At 39.8% G+C, this 12,718-nt stretch overlaps 1 protein-coding gene across 5 annotated transcripts in view; it reads left to right on the plus strand.

Annotated features, from left to right (window-relative positions):
* LOC129171766 (meiosis inhibitor protein 1) overlaps positions 1 to 12,718 on the plus strand; it is a 42,548-nt gene that overhangs the window by 19,811 nt on the left and 10,019 nt on the right. For 2 of the 5 annotated variants that reach the window (XM_054760740.1, XM_054760743.1), the window contains exons 11-21: positions 2,218 to 2,278; positions 2,725 to 2,822; positions 4,177 to 4,357; positions 6,590 to 6,740; positions 7,592 to 7,777; positions 7,907 to 8,032; positions 8,279 to 8,468; positions 9,041 to 9,151; positions 10,337 to 10,447; positions 11,201 to 11,379; positions 11,642 to 11,726. In XM_054760740.1, the coding sequence (XP_054616715.1) occupies positions 2,218 to 2,278; positions 2,725 to 2,822; positions 4,177 to 4,357; positions 6,590 to 6,740; positions 7,592 to 7,777; positions 7,907 to 8,032; positions 8,279 to 8,468; positions 9,041 to 9,151; positions 10,337 to 10,447; positions 11,201 to 11,379; positions 11,642 to 11,726 (1,479 nt within the window). Of the gene's footprint in view, positions 1 to 2,217; positions 2,279 to 2,724; positions 2,823 to 4,176; positions 4,358 to 6,589; positions 6,741 to 7,591; positions 7,819 to 7,906; positions 8,033 to 8,278; positions 8,469 to 9,040; positions 9,152 to 10,336; positions 10,448 to 11,200; positions 11,380 to 11,641; positions 11,727 to 12,718 lie in introns of all 5 variants that reach the window. The other 3 variants (XM_054760744.1, XM_054760742.1, XM_054760741.1) reach the window with 3 other exon arrangements.

Raw genomic sequence — 12,718 nt, forward strand, 5'->3', positions numbered from 1 at the left:
TGAGTCAGCGGCTGTGAGTGGGCATCAATCAGAGCATTCATGTCATTAGGAGTCATATCATTAAAGCATTAAAGTCATATCATCGACATTGTGAGTTTTGTCGGGAAGAAACAAACTTACAGCACTAAAGTATTATGTAACAATTATGTCAATTAGGCAGTCCCTACAGTCCCTTGGCCAATCGGGATGCAGAACACAATGCGTATTCTCCCTTATCGAATCAGGACGCAGAACGCAATGTACGTTCATATACTGTAAAAAAAAGAAAAGCATGCTACACTAAAAAAATTGCACACAAAAAAAAGTGTAACAGCGATTCCGCGTAAAGTGAACAGCTTGTCGAGAGGGAACGCTGTGTTTGAAAAGCCGATTGTTCAAACATTCAATTGTCCATAGAAGAAAAGGCATCCTGAACGTGAAGAGCCAATGACTCTTCTTGTTGTGGTGAGGACAATAACTGAATGAAGCAACTGAAATGTGGTTGTTTGTGACACAAGAGGACTCATTTCTGGTTTCCATATACAAGTATTAATAGCAGTATAAGTGCAAAGTTGAAACAACCAAAAATCAATTCATATATTGTATTTTCCGGAGTATAAGTTGCACTTTTTTTTGTAGTTTCGCTGGTCCTGCAACTCAGTCAGTTGTGACTTATATATCAAAGTATATACATATACAATTTAACATGCGCTGCCACGGTGGCCGAGTGGTTAGCATGTTGGCCACACAGTCAGGAGATCGGGAAGACCTGGGCTCGACTCTTCGTTGGGCATCTCTGTGTGGAATTTGCATGTTCTCCCCGTGTGCGTTTTCTCCGGGTACTCCGGTTTCCTCTCACATTCCAACAATATACATGTTAGGTTAATTGGTGCCTCTAAATTGTCCCGAATGCGATCGTTTGTTTACATGTGGCCTGCGATTGGCTGGTGACCAGTTCAGGGGGTGTCCCGCCTCTCGCTCAAAGTCAGCTGGGATAAGCCCCTGCATACTTTTGCGACCCTAGTGAGGAAAAGCGGCATAGAAAATGGATGGATGGATGCCTTGAAAATTAAAAGTACCATTAAAATGGGGTGGTTGTTGTTTTTTTTGGCGACACCTAGTGGCTGCAATAATTCATTGAGTTGAGCATATGACGCATTTTGGCACACAAATCCAATGATGCAGAGGATACCGGATGCTTTATATACTGTTAAGGATACACTTCTTAATACGCTTCTTTCTTGGAGACTATGGTGTCTGTAAATGACATGCGACTATAATTACATAATACATGTGCAGATTGAGAAATGTGTTATTTTAGACAGCAGTGTTATGTCTAGCTTGAAAATTGTAGCCGCTCTATGTCAGCCACTGACTAACTTATAGCACATATGATTTTCAGTCTATTTGTGAATACAAAAGTTAAGTTTTGGTGTTAAAATACGACTGTTTGATACATTTCGACCCTCCAAGATGCGTCCAGGCATCATGTCACATATTAGAAATGTCTTTTTGAAGAACTTTCTGACATTTATTAAGCAGGTACTGTAAGTTTTCATTCTATCCATATAATTTAAAAATGACTTATTTCAGCCTGTGTAGTTGTTGGTGTTGGCCACTCCCTCTGGCTTTGTCCTCTTGTGAATTTAACGTTTACGAGCGGCACCATGACACAAAAAAAACTCACTCTGATGATAGCTTCATCATAAATACCAGTAAATGAGACTTATAATCCAGAGCAATTTATAGTCAAGAAAATACATTATAGCTGTTTTTTATGTTGTCTCACTTTGTCCATTCAAGTAATTTGTGTATTTAGGACAATACAAACCAGGAAGGAACACCATAAATATGTTGCATTAAAACACAAAGGTTGTTTTGAGGCTAAATCAGCTGGCATATGCGTTCCTGCTTTTGTTCTCCAACTTTCTTCCTTTTACAAAGTACTTTTCAAAACAAATGACTTGTTCAACAGTGGCGACAGCTTTTATGCTCTCTTTTATTATTCATCAGGATGTTAGCTGATTTAACATTCAAGAAAGAAGTTGTTTAGTTTTAAGCGCACCCTTCCATGTCTGTGGCAGCAATTTGTTTTCTCGTTTTGTAATTCGCTTTGAAAAATTTGCTTTGGAAAGTGTTTATATATATATAAATGGCACTGCTTTGCTCGTCGTTCCCTCTTCATTACGTGCTGTCTAAGGCCTCTTTAATTCTGTTCGTCACCTTTCTTCCCTCCAGCATCCTCTGGTTTCTACAGGCTGGCTTTGGAACACAAAGGGATTTTCTGTGTCGGAAGCAGGTACACTGTAACTGGATAACCTGAGGACATGAACATTTACGCAACAGTGGGCTGTCAAAATCCATGTATTTGTGTATGATTGTGCTTTCTTTGCAAGTGTGTTAAATAGTGGTGTTCTCAGAAAGTCGAGTTCTTCCTATCCCTCTCATTTGGAACACAGTGAACAATAAGGCGTAACACATCTGTCGCTCAGTCTGCTAATGTCCAATAAGTCTTTCTTCTCAGCAGTGTGTCTGAGATTGCAGCTTTAAAGCTTTGTGGGTCTGTGTTTCAGGGTTTGTTTGGTCTTAAATTCAGTAGATTCAAGACAAGACTTAAAACCAACCCAAACTATACCGTACCTCTGTGTTTCATTGTAGAAGGTGGCCCCATTCTGTATTATATAACGCTGCGGTTTTTCTTTCCTTGCTTTCTTTATCTTTATTTTCTCTCACAAATGTTTCCAGGAACACACATTTGAATGCAGCTTGCTGTGATTTCCTACAGAAACTCAGTATGTGTCTGCTCTCCCAATCAAGTCCTGCTTCTGGTGCCAACCAGCAGGGTATGCAGATGCAAGTACACAGTGCGAAACCCACCTTCCAACCAATGATATGATCACATCAGTTGTGAGAATTTATTCTTTAAGCGGCTGTAGTTATAAATCATAAACTGTAGTTGTCCTTTTTGGACAAACATTGTTTAAGGTAAAAAAATAACATTTTTTAAAATCACATCAGTCTTAACAGTTATTTGATGAGAATTTGCATCATAACTCCTTTGTTGTTTGCTATGGCTGCATTTACTATTCTGGTCTGGACCAAACATACTGCAAGCATTACATCCCACCCTCTTCCTGCATTTTTAAAAATCCCTTTATTAGTCTTGCTTTAAAAACTGTTGACTCATTGCCTTTAGCAGACCCACCAACGCAGTACAGTATGTAATGTACAGTATATTAGGGCTAGATGTTTTAAAAGGTTGCATTCATTCCCTTACTGCTTGTTTGTTGATGTTATTTGCGTCTTTATATTGCAATACCAAAACTTAATGAAAATGTCAACATGATGTTACTTGCCATTGCAGCCTTGTTGCTTGTTGTAACCTTGTTGCTAAGCCCTATTTGTTGTTTACCCTCTCATTTGCATAGTAGGTGTCTTTGTTGTGATGCTTGCATAGTCCTCCCACTGAGTCGCTATTCTATTTTTACTACACGTCTCTTCTTAACTCTCACCTTAATGCATTTGGGTGATGGGTGAAAACGCTCAATCATCCACAGTGAGCTCATCATCAGACCATCGCCAATATGTTTCTGCGGTGCCACAGGCAGCAGCTAAGGGAGGGGATGGGGTCATGTAAGGTCAACAGCAGCCGGATTACCCAATTACTCATTATTTATTACTCCTGATCCACTGTGAACCCATTTCATTTTTAATAATAATAATTAATTGGATTCGTGTAACGCCTTTCAAGATACCCAAGGCGCTTTACAGTTCTGTTTTTCATTTCTCTATTCTTTGAGCAGCTTTGTAGATCTTGTAGCAATGAATAATGTGCCTTATCACTGTTTGCAATCCCCTCATGTATTAATGAGGGGGGTTAATTACATATTGAATTTTCCCTTATTGTGTGCAATTTGTCATTTTTCTCCTCTTCTGACCAATAATTATTTTTGCTGTTGTTGTGCACATTATGTGCCTTTCTCACTACCCAAAAATGGAGGCAACATCAAGTTCCATAGAGGTTTTGGACATTACAGCTTTACATTAATTACATTTTACATTCCCTTCTAATTTCACTAAGATATTGGTCTCTCACCCGGGTATCGTTGAACAAAATCATTCAGTCGTTGATTTATTTGCTTTCTGCAGGAGGAGTAATGTTCTTTGCATCTGCGTCTGTTGCATTTCAACCCCCAGATGCGGAAGAAGTGGAGAATCTCTTGCAGTACAATCTCCCTTCTCTGTGCTGTGGCATCCCAGACTGGCCCTCTCTGCTGTGCCAGTCTCCAGGGCTCCTACTGTGTGATTATAAAGGACCAAGAGCCACTCAGTACTGCCTAGTGATAATACTCCACCTCGCCCTGCAGCAAGGAGACAGGTACACATACATTTGGAGTATTGGCTGTACAGTATATGGTATGGTGGTATAGAAGGTGAGCCTTTGCGTCTATATGGAGGGGAAAAGCACAACAATTATTAATGATGATAAATGCTAATAGATCAGTATACTATGATATTCATTCAGATAAAATGTATGTATATATTTATTTCTATAAGGAATTCTTATAACCTTGTCTATCAAACTGGCAAATGAGCAAGAAAGTCTGTAAGCAGTTTAATCATTTATTGAGTCTGAACTTGAAATTCCCTTGCAGAATGGCCTCAAGCAACGTAAATGTAAATATAGAATGAATAGAACATCTTCTTGGTTTGTATTTTGATAGGAAGGGAATTTTCAATTGCTTGTTTCAGCACAGGCAACACGTTGGAAATGTGGTTGGCACACCTGCATCACGGAGCTTTCGAGTACGAATCTCAGCTCAGAACACAGTGGTGTTTGAAAGTTCTTCTCGTTCTTGCGCAGGTTTACTCTGGGTAAGGCCAGTTTCCTCCCACCAGTGACGTGCATGGCTGATTTACATGTATGCCCACTTAAGGTGTGGGAGGAGTATTGTCTGCCTCACCCTATGACTAAGTTTACAATTATGCCACACACTTACAATAAAAACATTACAAAGCCTCTAAAACAGTGGTTTTCGATTGGTTTGGCCCTAGCCTGTTGGCTATAATGTAGAGGTGCGGTGCACCTGATTTTGAATATTTTGCCTCCGCAAATGGGTAAGATGACAGCAGCGTGCTGCCATTGCTCAGTAGAGATAAGAACGGTCCTGCACGCTGTAACAATTAACGCTGCACTTCAGTTAAGGAACTTTTCTAAAAAAAAAAAAAAAAAAAAAATCATCACCGTTTTCAAACCCATACTCTTGCACTTGCACCTTCCTAAAATGCAACACTGTAAACCAGGGGTGTCCAAAGTGCGGCCCAGGGGCCATTTTCGACTGGAAGCTTGTTCTTTGTAATGAGATATATTAAATACTACACTAATTTCTTTGTCACCTATAATGCAAAGCTTATATACCGTATACTACAATGTCCTCACCTGCATTGGATTGGTTTCAGGATGTTAAAGTAAACATTTTATTTTTTATCAGACAATTTTATTTATTAGAGAATTACCTGCCAGTAGATTGGAATTTCATTTGTATGTTTAATTTTAAAAAAAACATAAAAATCATTCATCTATAATGATAATAAATAATAAAGAGATCATTTTGGGAGAAAAAAGTCCTACCAAAACCGGTCCGTACTTTTAAGTACTTGTACCGTTGCACCCCTAAACTGTACTGTATGTGCCCTCCAGCGCGTACGCCACATCTTGCCTATCTTCAGCTGGGATAGGCTCCAGCTCACCCATAACCTGAATAAGATAAGTGATAGAACATGACAGATGATATTTCGTCATCACTAAACAACATGTTTTCAATTAAGATTCTAGATACTACTTGTCAATGCTGCAGAATTATTTCTCTGTCAAGGAGAATGGGTTTATCATGTCTCCCACAGCAACATCCAGTTGTCCTTGAGAAATGTCTTCTAAATGTACTACACGATATTAAGTTGTACACAAGACTTGACCCCAAGATATGTGAACTCTCTTTACGTGGGACACTCACTTCCAACTCGAGGGGATTGATCATCACTTTTCTATCTGGAAAGTATAGCTACTGACTTCTATGCTGGCTGCAAACCACCCCAGTACCTGTACTTATTTAATCACAACCTCTGCCAAGAATAAAGAAAAAAATCCTCTGGCCTGGATGAATACATCTTGCATTCTTGTCTATCTAGCAGGCTGGCATAAAGTCTTCACAGGAGGTTGCCTGTCGATAAATCACCTTGTCCTTGCATTTTAATGGGAACTATCACTTTGTTTTGCCACAAAACAACCACTGATTTTAGCTCCCATGTGACATGAAAAAATGTAACCACGCTTCTAACAGGAGTTTCTAATCTCAGATATTACCATCTTGTCAGCTCTGTTCATTGATGCATGGAGTTTGTATTGTACATAAGGATTTGACTGAAGGAAACTGTAGCCACAGTTGGGGGTTGTGCCAGCATTCACAGTGTGTAATTATGTTTGGATTTTAAGTACAGTATTTCTGTTTAGTATTATGTATATTTAGAAGTACAATACAAGAATTGCATCCATTCAGTTATTTCTGTGTGTACCTTGTGCATTGTGTGTGTGTGTTTGTGTGAGAACCAGGCTACTCCCAGATCTGACAGTGTTTTCCAGTGTCGTGTGGCTCTTGCGTTCCGTGCAGGAGGAAGGCAGCTCAACCATCCCTACCTGTGTTCTGCGGTCTGCCCTTTACTTACTGTCGGTGACACATGACAAGAGCATCACACTTGAGGGGGTAATTCAGTTGGCGTAACACACCCAACCATATCAAGTTATCATCACAGTGCTTTAAAAACGGAGCATTTTAAATTCATACTAAGCTATTTGTACTGGTAGATGTTTCCCTGACAGCAGGGATTCTCAAACTGGGGTCCACAAGCCATAGGTTTGGAGTCCGCACATAACTTTTTGCACTAAATTAAGTTATGGCATTTCAAGCACTAATTGTGCAACTCCTGCTGCTGATCTAAGTAGTAGGATGGACCACTTCACCAATGGAAGCAAAGACCAAAGCGGTTAAGCTTATACAATATGAAGACATATTGGTTTTATTGACAACAATGACAGAAGGCCAAAGTGTGTCCTGTGTCTTTCAGGTGCTTGCAAATGATTGCATGAAGCCAAGACTAAATTAACACTTTAATTTTAATAAGAGACAGGAAGTCATAATAATATTATCATTATGTTGAAGTTCAACCAATTAAGTACGCTTTAAACTGCCTTGAAAACAAAGAGGGTTCATTTGGACTGTTCCAGTCTTGCGAGAGTTACTTGATTTTTATTCCCTTTAATCGGCATGAGGATTTTAACGGGGCCTTTGGGAAAGTGGTCCATGGTCTCAAGAAGTTTGAGAGCCCCTGCTTTAGTGTGTACTACTTTTATGAGCATCTGGCTATTCTGTGTAAATCTGGTTTTGATGCGCATATACCAGTTTGTTAGACTATAAAATTAAATTTCTCCTTCAAGAGTATAATGAATATACTATAAGAACTCCTTACTGTATGTTTGGAAAATTTTGAACCGGAAAGGTTTTGTGTCTTACGGAATGAAAGCACACCTGTATGTTTCTTTGTCGACCTATTCAAGGCTCCTTTGAAGTGCATCAGCACGGCACTCTCCTCCTGTCAAAGCTTCTCATCCCTCTACATTCACCATTCTGCCCTCCTCCACTTCATTTGTTGCCATCCGCTGCTTGAAAAGCAATTTGGAGCCCCGACTTTGGACCTTTGGTTGACCAAACAGGCACAGTTCACAGATGCAGATCTCACCGTGGTGACAAGCAGTTGTTTTGTTTCCGTATCAAAAAATTTACTGTTTTGATTTATCGTCATGTTCTTTTTTCTTTTGAAATAAATAAATTAATCAGTTCAGTATAGTGTATTGTTCTTGTTCTTTGAATAGACAGGCAGACATGTTAAGGACAAAAGAAAAAGATGCGATGGCGAACAAGAACAAGAGCCAGACACAGAAATTGTGGAGCTTCTATCTGTGGTAGAGAAGTACCCAGCTGTCATCCTGACCCTCCTGGTGAGATAAAATACACTTGAACTTGAGAAATATGGCATGTGTCATTTAAAATAAAAAACACAGTTTGCTTCACATCTCAGCAAATGTGATGTGGTCAGGCTTGCCAAACTGCAGGGTCTAAGCATGTCTGGAGAGAGATGGCACTTCGCAATTATTATCTCTGACTGATCAATGCCAGGACATTCAACATATGATGAAGTTGTGTTCCACATTGACTGTTTCTTTTTTTTGGCTGCCTGACCACAGGACATGGTTTGCACCAGGGAGGCTGCCTTCGCAGAGCGAGCGCTGTCAGTTCTGACAGTTCTCTTGGATGGTCACAGTGACTTTGAGGCAGACTTGTGTACCAGTTTGAAAACAGCCCTACTCCAGGCCTTGCAGAGGCTCAGTGTGGAGAGTATGGGCCATGGCCATGGACAGAATCACACTGAAGAAGGTAAAGAAGCAGAAAAATTGGTGTTCTCTCTTATCATCTCATCAAATCTCAACGCAACATTATGATTGACCAACTAAAATTGTGAAATGATGTACAGTACAACATAACCCTGTTGATATGACCTTAGATTAATTATTGATACTCTTAAATAACACTGACAAATACATGAACTTAAACCCATTTGTAAATTATATTGCTTTTCAAATAATGAATAATCATTTCATTATTCATGGCTCCACATGCCATTATTATGTCATTATAATGTATACATTTGTGCATCCAGTGTTCACTGGGATGTCTTTATGGGCTTCACTGCCTGTTATGTCGTTGTATTCGTTGAGACCCTTTTGTGGTTTGTGATACATGTTTTAAGGCTTCATCGAATGAACGAAACCGACAGGAGAGTGCCTGTAATTTAGAGCTTTTGAAGTAAATATGACTAGCAATGAAAATTTATGAAAACATTGCTGTGTAATATTCATACAATGATTATGCTGCGGTATGCAACTGTTCATTTACTTAGAGACTGGTAGCGACCATGAAAAGTGTTTTATGACCATTGTTTTTTGCAGTGAATTCACTCCCTCTGGTGCTGAGGTTGCTTTGTGTAACTCATACCAGCAACCCACCTTCCCCCCGCTGCAGCAAGATGGACGGAGTGCACTTCAAGCTGCTCTACCATGGTAAGGTCGAAACGGTTATGCTGGCAGGTCACTGAGTGCATACCTCTCATCCCCTCAGCTCATCACTCAGTGTACATAATAATGACCAACACAGCTTCTCTAACACCGAACAAACTAATTGTATGACAAGTAAGCAGATTTATGTCAGTAAGCACACACTGCATTCACCTGTATTCCCTCCTGAGTGGAAATCTTGCTTCTCTTCAACCATGAACATAGAAGCTCTGACTGCTGATGATGAAATGTACTAAAGCTTTACCTTTACATCCTTGATGTTTAAATCCCATCATCCCTCTGTGACTCATTACTACCGTACTTGGATTTGGACCACGTGCATGTATTAGTGGAGCCTTATCCTATTGCAGCTTGTCAATTCTTGACATTAACTAATTCATTCTTTATCAACCATAGTACAACATGAGTGAGGCACATCATGCCATAGCCTCCCGCGGATGTATTTACCGTAAATTCCGGATTGAGCTCACTTGAATATAAGCCGCACCAACCAGATTTAAAGAAAAAAATGTTGTACATACTGTATATATATAGGCCACACTTGTCTGTAAGCCACGGGTGTCCACGTTATAACATGGGATCAGTGTTCCCTGCGTCTCCCATTAGCTCCGGTAAGTGAGATGTAAGGCGCTTTTTTTCATGGATGTTGCCGTGTTCCAAGCAGAAGCTGTAGTAATTCTACACTTGATCAAACTTACTTAAGATTTGTCACATCAAAACACGATCACTGCACAAACCTTCAAAACATGTGATATTAGCTTCTAATGCGGAAATGTACTACTTTCTGCTTAGGCACTCTAAGCATCATGGGAACTGTTGTTCTCATAAATTAGCCGCATCATTGTTTAAGACACAGGGCTCAAAGCATGTGTAGCGTCTTCTAATCTGGAAATGATTATGTATTTATCTGTTGCAGTATTTTTAGATGAATGTTGCTTCTTTTTGTCGTTTGAATTTTTTTGTCACAAACAAGACTTATTATTCCATGCTAATGTCTTTGTTTTTCGTCACGCGTTAAGATTTTGTTAGTATTAAGAGCAAACAGGTCCTGACAACTCATTTCTGGCAGTCCAGTTTTTATTATTAATTAAATGAATGTATGGGAAACACTGTCAAACATGTTGGAGATCAGAACCGTCAGGCCTGATTTTCTGTGTATGTGTATGTGAGTGAGTAATATTACAGCGAGGCTGAGCCCGTCCAACACCGAGAGTCTGCTGCCTGCCCTCAGCTACCTGTACTGCTGCCTTAGTCTCTCTCCTGAATACTGCAATGACAAAGGTTTGACATGCTCTCTTTCTCAAAGTGTGTACTTTCCAACACCATTCTATATCTCATTGTGTGCCTCTCCAGTTCAACCTCTAACTGCACTCTGTTTGTGTTGCTTTAACATAGTGAGTGTGACCCAGACAAACACAGATTATTGGGACGGAAAGGAAATAATAATCATACTATTTGGCACTTCAATTGTTTTCTTTTCATATTTATACAGAGTGGACATTCTGCCGCGCAGTCACTTGATATGTTGACTCTTGGGGCTACTTAGACAGTTTTGTCAAAGCTCTCACAGAAAAACTACCGGCATCTCTTCTAGGGAATGCCTGCAACACAAAGCCAAAGAATTAAACTGAACATATCCTCACTCGTATGGTCAGTAGACTCAGTTTACTCATGCTTACGACATATTCATTCATTCATTTTACACTTATCCTTTCCAAATTCGTAGTTTAAAGAGGATGGTAACTGTTTCCTCGCTGATAACACCAAATATCTTTTAATTTTAATGATTAATGATTGTATGAACGGTCATGTTACACTCTGCAAAGGTTGAGAAATTTATAAGTAAGTGGGTTGCTGTGTGTCGGTTTTAGCACCTCTGCATAGGCCAACATGGAGGTGTGTTTTTGGGTGATGTGCTATAAAGTCACACACAAAGTGACAGGCCTGTGTTTGATACACACACACACACACACACACACACACACACACACGCACATACTTGCTGACACATATACGGCACCTTCTCCTCCCCAGCTGTCTCCATGCTGCTCTCTAACTGTGGACTGATGGAGCAGCTTCAGACCATCCTGTCTTCCTCCCCCCCCTCTGCGCCATTTGTCTCCTCTTCAGCTGGTCCTTCCTCTGCCTTGCTGTGTGTCAGTCATCTACTCTTGTCCTCGCTCATCACCTTGCAGCATGTGCACTGCACACAGGTACGTGTGGGAGCTCCACTCTTCACTCATCACAATTTTAGCCTTCAACTATGAAGGGCACGACACAAAGACAAAGAAGTGCTTAAATTCTAAAGAAAAAACTGTAAGGCTGCAATATTTAACAAAGCACTTTCATCTTAGCTCCACTGCTGTGGATAAAACAGTGTGACAAGCAATAAGCATTTGGTCCAAAGCTTGTTACTCCTCTGATTCACACCGCATTCTATTGTTTCCTTTCCTCTGTCTCTCTCCATTCTTTAAGGTTCACAAAAGCCTCAGTTGGAGCCTGGACAGAACTGTGCAGCGAATCCTTATTCAGAAGGGGAACACAGACAATCTCTTACTCGGTAACAAAACCAATATTATATATGACATTTACTGTTCAAAGCACATATTGCTGAGACAGCAAACGTAAATAATGAATATAGAAAGTGACGGTCTATTAAGCCGATGCAATCATGGTCAAAATTATTTTTGTTATTGTGTCAACTGTCCTGCTTTTTATTTTTATTGTGGTAATTGTCTGTACTTTTATGTACATTTAAATATATTTAGAAAACAGGAAAAAAGTAAGCATTCAGTTTATACTGTATTGACTGATTGTGGATTTCAGAGCTTTCAGAGTTACCACTAATGAAGTAGAACTGCTTGAAATCATTGAGTCCCTGCATTAGCCTTGTTCCTGTCCAGATAAACCCATGCTTTTCATCAAAGTGATCTCACGTCTGCTGCTGGTAATTAAGTATTGTGTCTGAAAGAACAATTTACTAACAAGCTCAGCAGATTATCATTTGTCCACTTTTATGCTATCACAGTCTACACTGTCATCATGCCAGTGGTGTCAGGTTTGCCTTGGACAGAGACTGGAATCATTGAGTGCTGTAACATTTACTACTAACTCACAAGACGAGGCGATACGCGAGACAAGACAGTATTTTAACATAGATTTTAAGAAAGGTACAATGAAAGAATATGGACAAACTTTTTTATTTAACCGAGTCACAAAAGAATGCAGGTACGTTTTGAAATGTTTATTCTCCCACAAATTGATGCTAAATAATATTATTGTCAACATATTTTGACACCAAATAGACCACTGTTATGATACAAGTTACAAGTTTGTTTTCAGGTATCAAGTGGCTCGTCCGTGTTGATGGGTTCACCTTGCTCATTAATATTCCCACACAGCGGCTGTGGCATTTGGCTTTGCAAGTATCTTTTTCCCTCCTAATTTCTTGCATTGCTCCTCATGAGGCTCCACTTATTGGCAGTGTGTATGCTAGCGGCCCACCGTCCCCCCCACAGAGACAAAGCGACTGTATGACTGACAAGAGGTCTC

Source organism: Dunckerocampus dactyliophorus, chromosome 18, assembly GCF_027744805.1.
Source record: "Dunckerocampus dactyliophorus isolate RoL2022-P2 chromosome 18, RoL_Ddac_1.1, whole genome shotgun sequence".
Classification (NCBI taxonomy): Eukaryota; Metazoa; Chordata; class Actinopteri; order Syngnathiformes; family Syngnathidae; genus Dunckerocampus; species Dunckerocampus dactyliophorus.